At 28.3% G+C, this 17,717-nt stretch overlaps 2 protein-coding genes across 4 annotated transcripts in view; one reads left to right on the top strand and one right to left on the bottom strand.

Annotated features, from left to right (window-relative positions):
* Nucleotides 1-6,246, bottom strand: part of Cndp2 (Cytosolic non-specific dipeptidase 2) — a 28,794-nt gene extending 22,548 nt beyond the window's left edge. The window contains exons 1-4 of the mRNA XM_016067908.4: nt 5,592-6,246; nt 3,323-3,446; nt 819-989; nt 574-729 (exon numbers count right to left, since the gene is read on the bottom strand). Of these exons, the coding sequence (XP_015923394.1) occupies nt 574-729; nt 819-989; nt 3,323-3,446; nt 5,592-5,608 (468 nt within the window). The 5' untranslated portion in view covers nt 5,609-6,246. The remainder of the gene's footprint in view (nt 1-573; nt 730-818; nt 990-3,322; nt 3,447-5,591) is intronic.
* Nucleotides 6,247-6,291: 45 nt separating this feature from the next.
* Nucleotides 6,292-17,717, top strand: part of LOC107451712 (uncharacterized) — a 30,753-nt gene continuing 19,327 nt past the window's right edge. Inside the window, exons 1-2 of one of the 3 annotated variants that reach the window (XM_043053707.3) lie at nt 6,292-6,579; nt 10,236-10,555. In XM_043053707.3, the coding sequence (XP_042909641.2) occupies nt 10,339-10,555 (217 nt within the window). In that variant the 5' untranslated portion in view covers nt 6,292-6,579; nt 10,236-10,338. Of the gene's footprint in view, nt 7,538-10,235; nt 10,556-17,717 lie in introns of all 3 variants that reach the window. The other 2 variants (XM_043053713.3, XM_087153343.1) reach the window with 2 other exon arrangements.

Below are 17,717 nucleotides of genomic sequence, written 5' to 3'. Positions count from 1 at the left end.
CAAATATTTGATAGAGAATTTACTCTTGAGCAGATGTTAATTACGCAAGAGATAATAATATATAGAGAGAGAGAGATGTCACGTAAGATGATAATTGGGTTAGCTAATTAAAAAGAATGCATTTTCTACCAAGTTGAAAAAGAGAAAAATATGGTAATATAGTAAATTACACTGATCGAAAAAAATATATTTAGAAATGGGGTGAATTATATATTTTTTAAATTTATTATTAAAAAAAAATTTTTTTTTAACTGTAATTAGCAGCTAGCTCATATTTTAAAATCATAGTAAATTTTAGAGAGATAATTGTATTTAAGATGTGACTTTAAAAACAAAATATGTAAATTTATTTTAGATTAATTAAAATTCTCGAGAATAGTGTTTAGTTTTGTTGGAACATTGAATACAGTCTGTCCCTCTGGGCATTAGTCCCAGACTCTTACTAACTTTAAATTGATGGGTTTTTGTGCAACTAAATTTTTTTGTTGTTGCTATCTTTGCGATATGCAAATGCAGTGTGAAAGTGAGAAATTTCAGTACAATTTTGACCCTATGAAATTTAATAATACTTACCTTCAAGTTAACAGGCAAAGCATTACCAGTCTTTCTGTATGCATTTATTGCATAAAGCCAGCCTAAAACTGGGCCTTTATCGTCAGACGATCCGCGACCGTAAAGCTTTCCATCTTTCTCTGTCAGTACAAAAGGTTCTGTATTCCAGCCATCTTCCTATTGATAAATTAAATAAAATTTGACTTTTATGAGATACTGTGAATAAGTTGTGATTGTTTTTTTTTCCCCGATACATTAAATATTACCTTATAAGCTGGCTGAACATCAAGATGACCATACACACAGACTGTTTTCTTAGATGGATCATTTCCTAAAGTTCCTAACAAAATAGGAGGCAGAGGTATTATCTTTCCATCGGGTAGTGTTTGTTTACCAATGTCAACTAGAGTAACAGTAGCACCTTCCTCTTCTAATTTCTAAAAGCATATCGGTGTTATTAACATTAGAACTCTTTATAGTATCATTGATTAGGAGAAAAAATCAAGATCAGTCCATACAGGTGAAATGTTAAAATTAAACAATATACGGGGTGCGTAGCCAAATTTTATAACAAAAAATAAGCTCCTTTTAAGTACTTTTTAAGCACTCAAAAAATATTTTTAAACACTACATACAGCAACAAAATGCAAAATAATTTTCAAAGACTTTACATGATCATGATAAAGTAACTAGTTTCTGACAAAGAACTCTTTTCGTAATTATATTAGCCATTATAAAATGATCAAGGAGATTTTGCGGTTCGATATCAGAGGGTGGAAAATGAAGTCTGAAATTGAGAATATCTTGCAAAATGCAGCAGAGTTGCACATGAGGGTGCAATAATCTCACCAAACCCAGCTCAGTAGACGCACTTGCGGACTAAGTATTTCATCAAACATGTACAATGATTGGTGCTTTCATGTGCTACGGACCGACGGGATGCCGGAATAGATTTTGGTTGAATTTATTGTGAAAACGTTGAATAGAACAATGTGAAAAGCACGCTTTTGAATAATACATGTCGAAAATTGACATTTTAAAGAAGAAGAAAATATCCTTTTCGAAAAGGGAAAATTAAGCACTTTTTAAAAATACTCATTAAAAAAAAAAAAACTTTTTAGGGCTTTTAAAAAATAAAATCGAAAATAAGCACCTTTTAAAAATGCTACGCACCATGTAATACAGTGCAGAACCTTTTATCCAATATCGAGAAAAATTTTGCTTGGTTGATTTTCACTGCCATTTTGAATTAGAACAACTGAAGAAAAATATGGATATTCCAGTCATTCATGAAGAAGAGGAATAGGTGGATGAATCTTTTCACTACACATGTCCAGATTAATCTTCAATATTTCTTGATCATTAGGTAAATAAGGGGTGAGGAAGAAAATTCTTTATTTTTTCCAGTACATTAAAAATAATCTGTGGTTCTCTGATAAGTTGCCATCAATCAAACTTAAAGGAGTGGAACATTAATTTTATTTCCTCTTTGTTTAATGAGGGGGAAATGCATTCCATAAGAGTGTCAGTGAACAAAAGATGGAAGGGAAATAAACAAATACATTACTATATAAAGTTAAAAAAATCAGTGAACCTCATTAGCCGTTGTTAATATAAGGTAAAGGAGCCGCAGACTTAGATAAAATAGTGAACCTCAAATCTGAATTTAAAAATTTTCTGCACGCAAATTATTGAATAAGATTAATTTAAGTTTCAACCCCTTCGTCGCAACTTAATTCTGGCGTAATTTGTACAAAAATGACAGAATTTATTAAAAGTATTTTAATTTATATTTTATAGAATAGTTCATTTAAAAAAAAAAAGAAAAACTTCAATTTGGAACACAAGTGTTCTAACTAAACAACAATTTAACAAGACCTGCCAGTGTCATGCTTAAAATTCTTGAAAGTCACCTAAAATCGATAATATTGGTTCATCAATTGAATGCCTTAAAACAATGCTCTCAGCTCGATAGAAAAACCAACTGCTGTTGTCAAATTCTTGATGCCTGAAAGTAAAATGGAAAGTGGGACTGTGAAAAGCAGAAAAAGAAATTTTCTTCAAATCAGCCTCAATTAGATTGATTGTAAGGTAGAGCATAGAAATTTCTATATATTTTTTTTCATCGTTTATGTAAATTTTGAAACAAATTTGTAAATTTGAAAAACTTCGCTAGTCAACCTTCAGCGAAAGGGGCCCTTCACTCAAAAAGGTTGTGCAGCCCTAAAATAGAGTCCAAAATGAAGTTCAAAAATTTTTTAAAGGGTGAAATATTAGTAAGACGCTATCAGACATCCTTAAAAAAAATTTTATTTCATAAATAATTATTTTGGTTGACATAGTAATTTTGTGCAAAAAAATGCAACTTCAGTCAAAGTTTTGTATTAGAATTTTATTTTGTAACAAACTTCCAACGATTCTTTTAGCAATAGACTAATTGCAATTTTTCAGTAATAAATTTAAATAAACTAAAGAATTTTTTAAATATATTTTTTATTTAATCATGACACAGATCAAGTTGAAGGGGATATTTCTGTATCGTGATCTGCAAAACAAACTACAATCGCTAAGCCACCAAAATCATTTTAAACGGGAAATTTTTTAAAAAAATAAAAAATAGAGGTTAACCCAGGGATGGCTAAGAGTTATACCTTTCAAGTTGGTCTCGTTCTGTAATGTTTTTTCTAGTTTCTAGTTGCAGAGACTTAGCGATTAGTCTGCCACAGATCACAACACAAAATCACCCCAAGTAGAAGAAATAATAGATTACTTTGGCAGCCCACTGCAGCATCTTGTTTATTTCAGGACGATAATCAGGCCATGCTGACACACTTTTGATAGCTACGGCTTCTTTCAATCCATTAATATAATCTTTCTGATGTTCATCAACAAATCTATAAACAGGAATTTAATATTCATGCTTAAATTGTATTTAAAAATAAATCTCAAAATCAGAAATTAAAGAAATGAAAAACTTGTGCAATTCCATTTACAAAAGAAAAATTCACTTTAAACAATTTCAGGCAAATACACAGGCATTTTTATAGGAGTTAGTTAGGGATTATCCTGTCAACCTGCCAACGCTCGCCAAATCATTTAGTGCTAGTTTTTAGGTTTGGCCTTAGTTTTTATAAAATTAACATTGTAAACACAACAAATTTATCAAATCATAATAATAAACAAATTATATATTATTAATAATAATCATATATATTATTATATAAATAATTTTGGCTGTCAAAAATCCTTGATAGTTTTTAAAGCGCAAACAAAATGGTCGACGGGATAATCCCAAAGTGCCTCATTCCTCTTTGGGATAATCCAGTTGACCTACCAACACTCGCCAGAACCTTTGGCACTAGTTTTTAGGTTTGGCGAAAATGGTTGACGGGATAATCCCGAAGTACCATATAGTAATATAATTTAAAAATACTATGTGATGCTTGTGAAAAACAGAATGTTAAAATAAAAATTTTTATAATGTAAAAAAAATTCACAAAGATAACTATCTTTAAAAAATTTTTAAGCCCATCTTCTACTCCTCGTGGCAGAAGCATAGCGACACGGCACCATTGTCGCAGAACGTTAGAGTTCATGCAGAAAGATTTTTCTTTTAAAAAGTAAAAAATTTTACTTTTCTTATCTACAGAAATTTACAGCGTAATCTTCGTATAATTAACCTAATTGACGTAAAATTTATGTATGATTTGAATCGTGCATTTAAATAATCACTTTTGGATCACTATTCGCTCAATTTACCCTAATAGTACCATAAATCGATGTAATGTTTCGATTATATTTTCAGTATTTGTTTAAATTGATATTCATACGGTTTTTAAATATCCCGATATATTTCAAACAATATGGAAAATTCGAGTCGTTCACTTGAGTTATTGGCAATACTTTTTCAATTACTTTTTAAGGTAATAATTCTTTTCGAATTTTAGGCAGTTATTGCTAATGATTTCTCCACAGTTTCTAAATTTGATATTTCTTAGGAGATATTATTTATTGCTTATTACAACAACTTGATCTCGAAAAGAAACACACATTTGAGGAATCCGTTTTGCATGATTTCGCTGTTTTTTTTTGGGGGGGGGGGGGTAATTATTGCTATAGATTTCATGATTTTTAATTATGTTTTTTTATTATGATGGGGAGATTTCAGTATCGTGATCTGTGGCAGAACTATAGCCAAATCTTAGAAACTTCCGGTAGTGGCCCGCGAGACACTATAAAGCACATCACTGAAATGGACCAACTAGAAAGGTATAACTCGTAGCCCCCAGGCAAACATCTAAATCGTTTTTGTATAAAAATTTGCAAGTTTAAAATTAATTTGACACCTTGGCGATTGTAGTTGGCGTAACATATCAGGATACGGAAATATCCCCATTATGATGATTATTTAAAAAATGTGAAGAAGAAAATAATTCCTCCCCTCCCAACAAAATGTGAGAATATCACCCATATTGGAGTAAAACATTATTACATGCTCAATTAAAAAATTTATAGTTTTTTTTTTTTTTTGTAAACACAGCGCTTTTGTTAATTAAAATTAGTAACATATATGTAGTAACATTAAAAATATCTTGCAGAAAGATATTAATGTTAGAGATTAGCTTAATATCTTTCTCGGACAGATATTTGGAAAAAATTCTGCCACAGGGTTTCTACTTATTTTTGTTTTTTCATTTCAGCAATAATAAATATAATGATAATTAGTGCCTGATTAGTAAAGAAAAATAAAATCGTTTTATTTCAGAATTGTAGGTAGTATCTTATAAAAAGGGGTGTGGGATGACCCAAGAAAACTTTTAATTCTCTAGAAACAGCATTTTAATATAAATTTAGAAAAACATAAGAGAATTAGAGCCAGATTGCAATATTTATTTACCTTGCTTTAATGAATCAAATTATGAATTTCAAAAGAAAAAAAATATGAATCTCATAATATACTAAAAATTTCTTACATTAATTAATTTTTTTATGATTTAATAACACTTATATGCAAACAAAAAAACATTAATATTGCTTACTTAAAGATTTGTTCCATATTTTTCGCAAGCTTCCAAGTTTTCCAAAAGATTTTCAGGAAAAAAGCTTGTTCTGGCTAAGCTTACTAAATATGAAATGAAACTGAAATTCTTAGCGGATCAGCTGATTATTTAGACCCCTTCGCACCGGCTGGCATGACGATGACAAGTTCATCAAATAAACAATAATTCCTGGAATGCTTAATGCTCCCCGACGATCCCCTCTTTGATTGGTTGATAGGCCGGCATCCTGATCATCATTTCAAACTTGATCAGAACTTTACATAATTTTTTTCCTTATTGTTTTGGATGAAATAAATTAACAAATCAACTAATATTTTGATATAAAATACATTAACTACCAATAAATGTCTATTTAGAAGGAAAAAAATATCACAGAATTATTTGTCATTTTAATTCTTAAATTCGCAAATCAACAAAATAGCCTATCAAAACAAGGATAAAATTAATCTTTTGCTGCTTCTCGATTCAATCAAACATGGTTACAGTTAAGTATAATGAATCGTATGTCGATTATTAAAAATTTGAAAAATCCAGAAATCGCTTCAAATATCAAAATTTAATAACTTAAAACTTTTATTTTAGCACCAAGCTATGAATAAAAATTTGCCTAATTCGTTTTATTCGTTGTTTTTTTAAGAAATAATTTTTTTTCGTATCTTATTACTTACCACGACGTACTTTGGCATCAAATGCAATAATCCGGGAATGACGGCAGCGAAGGAGAAATTATTTGTATATTTTAAGTTAAATTGATTAGAGTGAAAAGTTGAATATTTAGATATGAATTTAATAATGTTTATACGAAATAACATTCTTAAAAATTCAATATACTTTCATATAAACCATATCTAACAAATTAATTGATCTCTTGACAAGTATTCGATCTCTAGATTTGTAGAGTTTGCGTACATAACAAACTAGACTAATTAAGAGACTATAGCGAATAAAATTCGTTTTAAATCTCCTTGTAAGCCAAATATACTATTATATGAGTTTGATATTATGTTGTGAATTCAAATGATCTTTTGAAAATATTTGTTTATTAATAAACTAAAATGGCGTCTGAAATCATAAGAAATATGGCAGATCACATAAAAAGTATTATTGTTAAAAATACTTTATTCTTTTTGTGTTTGTGACGCTATAAAAATTAAATATATTCATACATTTTGTTAGATTTTTATTGTTTTCACTTTTTATATCTTTCATTCCATTAAGTTGACTTTTAACTGACAAGTCTGTATTTTAAATAGCAAATTATGTCTTTGAACTCATAAATTTCAAATCTAAAAAATTTATGTTGTCATTCATTGTGCCAGAGTTAAACTACATAAGACCTAAAATTCTGTTTAAGTAGTTAATGTAAAGTTATGCTGTCCAATATTAAAGGAAGCAAAAAAGTTTCAAATCTTTTTACTAAAAAAGGATTTGATTTTGATTAAGCAGTTTTTTTCATATATGGATGAAAACAGAATGGAATTTCTGTTTAGGTCATCTTTATATTATACCTAAGTATAAGCTTTAGTTTTAAATATAAAATTGTTATTGATTGATTTCTTGAAAATTCAACTTGATTTTATGTATGTCATGTAAACTGAGCTATCATAATTCGAATGCCTGTCAAATGAGCACTCAGCCAATTATTAGCCTTTTTTTTTTCTTACCTCAATGTTCTTTTAAAAGTCCTATATCTGTCACTATGATAAATGTAGATTAAATGAGATATATAAACTTAAGGATAAGAGATAGGTTTATATAAGTATATTATCTATATAAATATATGTTTGTTTCTGATTGCCGAATTTCTACAACTTTCTTTTTTTTTTGTTGCTAATGTTAATAAAAGTAAAATATAGGTTTGAGTACAAGGGCATGACACATAAATAGTCGCCAAGTTTAATTGACTACTTCCCGCCCCTGAGAAAGTAAGAAATGGACGAAATTTATAGCCACTTTCAAGTGCATTACTTTTTATATTTATACAAATACCAAACCCATCAAAAAATCACAACTTGCATTACAGAGAAATATTTTAAGATTTCTAAGAATTTTCATAGTCTCTAATTTTTATAGAGACCTCTTTTTTGTTCATCTTGTAATTATATTTGCCACCTACCTTTAGGTTATGTTTAATTCGATATAAATTTTGTGTTACGTTAAAAAAATTTTAAACTAATCAAAATTCATTGTATTTCAAATAGATATTGAAAGTCGGACTTGATGTATTAAATGGTTTAAATCATGCTAACCTTTTTATAAATAATAATGATTTGTATTCAAAAGTATTTTAGAGTGATAAAACTTAAAAAATCCACCCAACTGAAAATAAATTTGCGAAATTTCAATCATTGCTTTGACCTATCTTGTATTTTAAAAAAAAAAAATTTTTTTTTTTTTTAAATACTGAAATTTGTTGTTCCAATGATGCCCTACTATGCAGCAATAAAAAAAAATTTTCCCATTGATTTTTAACAGCTGCCAATTACCTTTAATAATAATTCAATATTGTGCTAAATTCGGTAAATACTGGTTAATATGTTAACAGGGTTCCCAATATCATTGCAAAATTTTGGAACAATGCTGAATGCACCATTTGCTCTGCCAATTTTAATAGATTTGTTAAAATAATATTGGCTTGAAGAAAATAAAAGGATTTTTTAAAAAAGATGCTATTGAAAACAAAAAAATTATCTAGATTTGAAAACAATTATTTTTAATATAGCAAAACATTATTTTCTTTCTTTATGAAAGCATTGTTAGCTTCTCATGCTTTGATTTTTATTTAATATTTAAAATGATTTTCTGACTAAAATTCTTAATTTAATATTTTTTGTTATCGGTTCTGTTTAAATGTGTTTTTGCTTTAATAGTTTTCTTTCATTAAAGAAATGTATTGAAAAAAAATTTTTTTTTTTAAATTTGAGTTTTATTTTGTTATTCAATTATTTCACTAAAGTTTAAAAAGTGCTCCGCAAAATGAACAAAATGCTCTTCTTTTAGTTGTTCAAATGTTATCAACCCTGGGGTTTTATATCTATATATATATATATATATATTAAAAAATAATACTTTTAACTAAATTTATAACCTGAATTTTACTGATTAAAAATATTCATGTGATAGATAGTTTCTCAATATAATTAATGTGGTGTATATAACTGTTTTAAAGTGAGCACTGCATCTTTTTGTAAAAGAAAAAAATGAGACATTTATGCGCGTGTTGCAGTCAAATATATAATCTTAAAGTAGGTAAACCCTGAAACAGTCTTTGAACTTTGGGAGAACCTGGCACACAAATGATATTAGGCACCCCTGGATGTTATTCAATGTTTTTTCAAAAGTACTAGTGCCAGGGTTGGCTTTTTGAAGGCAGAAACTGGTTCTAATCGGTAAAAACCGGCAGAAACTAATCTCTATTAGTTCTAGTAATTGCTTAATGACATTTTGTTTAAATTAACTGAAAAATGAATTAAGTGAAGAGAATCATATGGCTGTTTATAGAAAAAGAAGTGACATACAGATTTGAACAGGCACTTACTGATTATCATTCGCCAGCTTATATGCTGCATCCAAAGTATTTGGGATTGAAATTATCATGTGCTCAAGAAGAAAGTGCCAGAATTTTACTCGCCAATATTAACCCAGATTTTGTACCTTATGTCATAGCTTTGCAAAACAAATTAGCCCCATTTCCTGAAATTTATTTTTCCAGTCAAGTTTTGACAAATACCTCAGCTACTTCATGGTTGTCCAGTTTTAAAAAATATGTAATAGTTGAAAGTTTCACAAATCTTGCTTGTTCCTTGATGGCAATGCCTGCTAGTTCTGCTGGACTTGAGAGTATCTTTTCAAATTTCTCATTTGTGCATAACAAATTGAGAAATTGTTCAGGTTTAGAAACTGCATCAAAACATGTCTTTTGTTATAGATTACTGCAGAGTGCAAACAATGTAATATTTGATTTTGAATGGTGATAATTTTGTAAATAAATTGTACTTTGTTTAGCATTTAATTGTTTTTTCTATGAATTATCCATTGTATGTCAATCTCAGTGCTTACTTTTATGTCATTTTCTGAATTTCTGCCACAAATGTGGCAGAAAAGGGTTTCTGCCCTGCCAGTTTTAACCGGTTTCTACGAGTGGTTTTAACCACCTCGGGAGAAACTTGCCAGCTTTGACTAGTGCTGCCTTTTCAGTGTTTAAAAAAACAATTAATCTTTTCTTTTATAAAGGACAAAACAATTTTTAAGTAGCAGTGTGGCTGTACTTTTCAGAGAACGGCTATTTATCATTAATTATCAAAATAATCGCATTTTAATTTAAAAATTTTTTATTCCAATATTTTAAACATAGCGACTGGCATAACATAACCATTCCTAGCTTTTATGCCACAAAACTTCTACCGACTAACGATTTAAATTGTCGATAAACAATTTTTTCTCTCTCTAAATTTAACTTCATAGTATGTTGATGAGTATTTCAAGAAATTCACACAGTGTTCTACCACAAATATTCTTTATAGACTATTTTAAAATACTTTAATATATTCTTTTTTACTTTTTTTATAAAAATTTGTGTTATTTTCTTCAACATTAAAATTTTGCCATTTTTCATCATTACAGGCTACATACAATATTACTCTGATAAAAAAAGTAATATCTGAATGTATTATCTTCTCAAAGTGATGATGATCATCTATTAAAATCTACTCCACTTTCAATCAATATGGCTAGTGGTGGTAAAGAGTCTGATAGATCTGATGATGAAATTCGAAAACCATTTAATACAGGTAAAAAGAATTGCAAGAAAATTCTTAGCAGTGAGTCAGAGGAAGACAGTGATGTAGAAATAAAGCCTAAAAAAGTCAAGCCAATACAGTGTGAAAGTGAGGTCAATTCCTCAGCGGATGAGCTTAAAGAAATAATCTCGGATCATAGACTAGGTAAGCTTCTCTATTGCCTTGCATAAATATATTTCTTCAATTATATTGGCTTTAAAAAATGTTCAAGTCCCTTAGTGGACTGATAGTAAAGACACGGTTCCCCATAGAACACCGAAGTTAAATGTCACTGACTACGACCTGTAAGCGGGTGGGTGACCACTTTAAACATCCTGCTTAGGGACCGAGGGTGCACGGTGTCAGCAGGGGTTGAAATGTTTTTCTTCCTTTTGAAGTAATTATAATATTTTTAAAAAATAATTATAGCCTAAAAATATTTCTTAAAAATGCCATTTCATAGTAAAACAGTATCAGTTTATCAAGTAAGAACATGGTGCTAAGTCCAGGTAAAACTGAAGAGCATTTAAGAATAAAAAAGATTACAGTGAAAGAAAACTACAATATTTATTAGATTACAGTTTTGCAGTTCTACATGTGCAGTTTTGTCTTTACAAATATTTAATAAAAATGTAAGTGAAATTTTTTGCCATAAAGATGTTAGAGAAATCAAAAATTGCAAAAAACTTAATAAAGATTGTACTATTTATTCCTTTTTTATTATTGTAAATCATGTGTTAACAATGCATATCATCTAAATTTGAATGATATGATTTAGACATATGAAAAATAAATTTTTGTAAAGGTTATAAACTGTAATCTATAGCTTTTGATTAGAGTTGCTGACTTTATATACACTGTTTCAGCTTTGAAGGAAAGTTTTGTCTTTCCTCATCAAAAAACTGTGTTAAAGTCATTTCAATTGCAATTTTTGTTGTTTTGTTTTTGTTGCTTTCAAATTTAAGTGTTCTAACATTTGGTTTTGTATTAAAATGTGTCTTGTGGTGAAGAAAAAGTTTACAAAAAACATTTCGGAGTAATACATTTCTGATCAAAAAACGAACTTCTGGTGCTAAAGGTATTAAAATTTCAAAGAATTTATGTAAAGCGTACATTGGAAGAAGGTGAAGGCACCTAGTGTCTTTTAAAATCGCATGAAATTTTTGATTTAAAAGCTTAAAGTCGACTGTATGTACAGAACTTTAATATTTTTATTATTGTTGTTATTGCTTGCCAGGACAGTAGAATTTTTAGTAAGAAAAAGTGTTTTGTTAAGAGTTTCCTAGTGTTGTTTTCTGAAACTGATGAAGAAAATTGAAGAGAAGGAATAATTTAAGCTTGTACATTTAAATACCATTAAAAGAAATTATTTTTTAGGGTATTTAAACTATGAGAAATAAGGCAAAAAATAATTTTTAATTTAAATGCATATCTTTTGTGAAATTTATACATTAATGTAGTCTCACAATAATAAAAATAATTATTGGCTTAATGAAATTAACAAATATTGCAGAAGTTTTAAATTTGAAAATGGCTAATTTATTCTCCTGTCTTTTTAAATTTAACAAAGAAAAAGAATATACATATCATGATATCTAGTTTATTTTTTTAACTAGGCAAGTAATATTTGTTATATTTTTGTTCTAATTGTAATGAAAAGTGTTTTTCTGCATATTTTAGTGTTATTAAACTATAGCTTTGTGTGATGAATTTAAACTTTATTGTGTTTTATGTTAAATGTGTGGTAAAAACCTGACTAACTAGAATTTTCAGAAATCTATGAAAAAAATTTCTTTAAGATAATCCATAAACTATCATAATATTTTAATTTATTTTCATGTTATCTTTATTATTTTTCTATAAGCATGTATTTTTTGAAATAAAATTAGTTCTACTTAAGCGTAATAATACTTAAGTGGAACCAATTATAATTTATTTTTTATAGCTTTTTTGAAAGTAGTCTAACATAGTGTACTATTGAAATGTCCCGATTTTTTCTTTTACCCACTATAAAGCCTGTCCGGTGCCACTTTATTATTTTCTTTTTTTCTTTTAGTGCTGTTATGTAAAACATAAATTTCAATGTTCTCTTTTCCTCTTTTTTGCTTTGCTTCCATTTTACATTTTTTTTTCTTTCTTTTTTTTGCAATTTCAGTAATTTTTATTATGAATTATTTTGCTGTTTATTTCCATTTTGCTATTTTAATTTTTATTTTTCCTTGACAACTTTAATTTTTATGGACAACTGTTAGTTTTTCCCTAATTTATCGTTTTTTAAATTTTTTATGAGTGTTTACTATGATGTTCTTTTCTTTTTTCCTGAAAATGAGGTAATGTTTAGAATTGAGATTTTAAGCTCTCAAATATCTGGAATTATCACATATTCAGAATTTACCGATCAAGTTTTAACTGTATACTATCACTCTATTTTTTATATCATGGGTGTATCAGCATATTGATAAAGTATTGTTGGTATGTTTTTGACTCATGATAAAGAAATTTGTAATAGCGCTTAAACTTCAATCTGTAGATTTTGATTTAAGTTGCTAAATTTGCAAACAAGTTTGTTTAATTTGCTTAGTGTGAATACATGTCTCAATTGTATTTTTTATTTATATATATAATTTTATATCTTAAAGATTTTAATTTATTGAATAATATTGATAAAAACTATCATATATATTCTTAATTGTAATATAAATATATTGCCTAACTGTCTATAAAAGTATGTTTAAAGCTATAAAAATATATTTCAGTTCTATTTCTAATAATAACAAAATTAATTGTTGAACAATTAATTTTTTTGTCAGCAGATTCTAATTTGAATATCTCTGTTGCTAATATTATTATTAAAAGGTTTTAAATTGAACTTTATACAGTCTCTGGAATTTGTTAAAGCATAAAAAATAAGTGGTTTAAGATAGGGGTGCTCAACCTGCGGCCCGCCAACCCTCGATGTGCGGCCCGCGGCCGCAATCTGAAAAAAATGAAGAAAAAAAATTTAATATTTGTTTTTGAAAAATAATTTTAAAAAATTCGGTAATTTAAATTTACACTTTTAAGTTTTTGAAGCACCCAATCTCAATCAATGTAGTTTTTCGATGGTTAACGCTACGGATTTCAGCATAGTTTTAAAAATCTCAATATTTTTAATACATCATTATTACGATTTACGAATTTTAATTACCACTTTTGATGCTTTTCGTATGTGCCTATTCCAATGACTTTTCGGTAGTTATTGCTACCCATTTTCAAGTAGTTTCTGAAATAGCGATTTTTGAAAGTTATGAAACGCTTTATTTGTGCAAACTTCATGGAAAATCTAAATGACTTTAGATTCTTTGTTCAACAGTTATTGCTGCACATTTCCGCCCGGTTTTTAAAACTTCGATATTATTACGAATCGCGAGTAAAGAATCGCTCATTTAGATAACCATTTTTTGTAATGATTTTATCGCAAATTAAATTATTTTTCAATCGTTATTTTAGAAATTATCGCTACACATTTCTACAAGGTTTTGAAAGTACCGATATTTTTTATACGCTATTGCGAGATTTTAATTTCAAATCCCGCATTTAAATTACATAAAATTTTGATGGACTTTATTTACTCCAATTTCATCTGAAATATAAAAGTATTTTGGTTAGTAGTTATTACGTTTTCCCCGTGATTTAAAAAGATTATGATATTTTTAATACTATGGTTTGACAGCAAGCGAGTTTTGAATCGCGCATTAAAATAATTATTTTTTACGTGCTCTGTTTGTGCCGATTTTATCATTTGCGTTGTACCGATTTTAACACGCATTTTTTAAGAAGTTTTTCGAACATGTTTTTTCTTCTTCCCCGTTATTGCTGCATTTTTATTTGCGATTTAGAATATACCTGATATTTTCACACAATATTACAACTCGTGAAATTCGATTCAGTTTTAATTTTTTTCGTAACTTAAAAAGTAACTACGTATCTTAGCCAAATCAACACCTTCCCAGGAAGAAAAAAAACGAGATGTGTTCATATTTCCGTTTTGCAAAAAAAATAATTCAAAACACGGCAGAATTCTTTAGTCCCATGAACACGTGCAAGTTTAACAACACACATGGAACCTATTCTTTTTGTTGTCACATGTAATTTAAAAGTCATACATCGTAATTTGTATTTACGCTATCTGAAAATTGCGTATCGCATTTCGTATTAACATTAACGAGATTTAAAAATAATCCATCGCGTTTCGTATTTATGGGATTTAAAATCGCGATTCGTGTTCTGGCGTTTAAAAAATCATCTATTGCTACTTTTCTCGCAATTCATATGCACGCGTTTCAAAAACCATATATCGTGATTCATATTCATGCATTTTAAAAATCAAGTGTTGTAAGTAGTCCTTTCGCAATTTAAAAGCCACACGATTCGTATTCACGCGATTTGAAAAACAAGCATCGAGTTTTTTATTTACGCAATTTAAAAATTACACATGGCAATTCGTATTCAAGCAATTAAAAAATAACACATAGCAATTCGTATTCAAGCAATTAAAAAATAACACATCGCTATTTGTATTTCCGCGATTTAAAAACCCAGAAAGGAAGAACACCATCTAGGACAAATTCCAAAACTGATTATGTTATTTGCTCTAAGTTTCATACTACCCACAGCAACAGCTTCTGTCGAAAGACTGTTTTCCAGAATGAATTTGGCCTGTTCAAAATTGCAGAGAAGTCTTTAAATACAATCATTACATTTTCATTTAATGGCTCAAAAAATATCACATGATCAAGTAGATAAAATTATCAAAATATTCAAAAATTTTGCAAATTACAGTATAACCATTAAGAAATTTTTTAAACCATTTTCTACCTTCTTGGAGCAGTTTATATCATTTTTGATTATGTGCTGGGAAATGATTTGTATATCATTAAATTTTAACTGTATAAAAAATTTAATCAAGATAAGTTTCGTAAAGTAGTGTAAATTTTATTGATTGTGTATTAATTGTAAATAGTAAGTGTCATGTTAAAAATATATTCGTCATAAAAAGTTGTAAACAAGTATCTTAATAGTTTTTTATTATTAAGGAATATAGTTCTTTAAAATTTAATGTGTTTTCTTTCTTTCGTTTTCTTCCCTCTCTCAGCCTCTTATTATTAATTTAAAATGAAAATGTCTGAAAGTTAAAGTACATTCCCTAATAAATGCTAAATTTTATTTTCCACTTAAGGGGTTTTGTTTTAATCATTTTTAACACTATAAACTTTCTTTAAATCAAAGTATTTAACTTGAACTTATATTAATAACTAGAATATTTATTTATTTGAAATTTAATTCTATGAAGAAAAAAAATTTAACGTTAAAATTTATGTTTAAATGGACTGTTGTATTTTGTAATGTGATTAAAAAAAATTTCAATTTTTCCATAGTTTTTTAATTATTTCAATTTATTTAAATTTTTTCTGATAAATTGATTCTGATTTTCGAATTCTGTTTTCCTTCTTAAGTAATCAGTTTTGCATTTTCTAATTTTAAATGTTTTAAAGTATTGTATTTTCTGCAAAGAGATTACAAGGTTAACCGACAAAAAGAATTTAGTGTTATATAAACAATGATGCTTATATAACAATCACCACCAACAATTGCTTTCAATATGTCGGTCTAAACACTTTGGCATGCGGCCCTTCATTGGTCAATCTGCTGTGCATGTGGCCCTTCACTGAAAAAGGTTGTGCACCCCTAGTTTAAGAAATAATTGCCTCTTGCTGCCATAGAATTTTTTGAGGCTGTATCAATTGGAACTGTGATTGAAATTTAGTTTCAAGACAAGTTTTGGAAAAAAAGTACTTGTGGAACGTTACTTGTCCTACCAGTTTTGATCTGGGTTTAATTGCATTACTAATTTTTGTTAAGTATTTTTCTTCTTATTTCAAATCTTATTTTTATCCAGAACAAATAATTTAAAACTCTATGTATCTCAAATACTTTACTTTACACCCAGACGCATCCCTGAACCATAGAGCTTTCGCCACCTTTTCAGTTTGTTTGGATGTGTTGGAAAGAGTATCTCAAAAACTATGGATTTTCTATAATTTCCATGCATTTGAATCTTTAATACAAATTTATAATACAGATTCTTTTAATTGGCTCTTTGATTTTAATAACTTAAAATTTGAGGAGTTTTTTTTTTCCATTTGCAAACTTATTTATTTGTTAAAAGAAATGTTAGCAATGTTTCAGATTTATTCTTATTTGCCCCAATTTTTAGATTTTTGTCCTGTAGAAAGGTGCGCATAAGACAGTGATAGTTCGAATTTGAAATTCACACTGCATAAGTATTGACAGGGATGAGATTCTTCCGCGGATTTCCGCTTTTTTTTTTTCAGATTTTTTCCGCTAATTTCCGCTGAAATTTTTTTTTGCACAAGTTAAAATATTTTATGATGAATTTAATTTTCCGCGGAGCAAAATTATTGAAGTCCTTGTTCCTCTCTCTGAAGTTTCTCTAAAAATCATTTCCTTGGGATAAAACTGGTTGACCTTTATATAGGGATGAGATTTTTTTTGTCTCTCGAATTTCAGCCTTTTTATCAAAAACTCCGATTCTCTAAAAATTTCTTTCTTTTTCTTTTTTTTATATAATATCCCACTTTTCTTTTAAAATTCAGCCGTTGAAGTAAAATAATTATATTTATTTACGATTTTCAAAGATAAACAGAAAATTCAAACTACGTCCTAGCTGCTAACCCCTCCGCATTTTTACTTATATTAGCTATTTTCTCCGATTTCACACACAGAAAGTAAGATTTTCAGTATTTTTTATCCGTCGGCAGGATAGCTCGTATTTTCGTAATCCAGGCGTCGCTGCTCCTTGTATTCTGGCATGAAAACAAACAAAAAAAGAGCAAAAAATAGAGGTGGATTTGAAATATTTATTTCTCATTCAATTAATCTTGTAAATTTTTATTTATCATGTCTAAACAAAAACAATACAAACAAGCGTTTTAGAAATCCCAAGTCCAGGCTCAGCAAATATCTCGATTTTTATTCACACGATTTTAATATCAATCATCGATTTTCGTATTTACCCGATTTAAAAGTTGCGCATTGCGATTCTTATTTACGCTATTTAAATATCGTACATTATGATTCTTATTTACGAGATTAAAAAATCCAATATCGTGTTTTGTATATAAATCTCGATTTTATTATCAAACATCGATTTTCGTATTTACCTGATTTAAAAGTTGAACGTTGCGATTATTATTCAGGCGATTTAAATATTTTACATTGCGATTCTTATTTACGAGATTTAAAAAACCAATATCGCGATTTGTAT

This window comes from Parasteatoda tepidariorum, chromosome 10, assembly GCF_982258835.1.
Source record: "Parasteatoda tepidariorum strain Cologne lab strain chromosome 10, Ptep-v5.0, whole genome shotgun sequence".
In the NCBI taxonomy this organism is placed as follows: Eukaryota; Metazoa; Arthropoda; class Arachnida; order Araneae; family Theridiidae; genus Parasteatoda; species Parasteatoda tepidariorum.
This window is presented reverse-complemented; position numbering and strand designations above follow the sequence as displayed.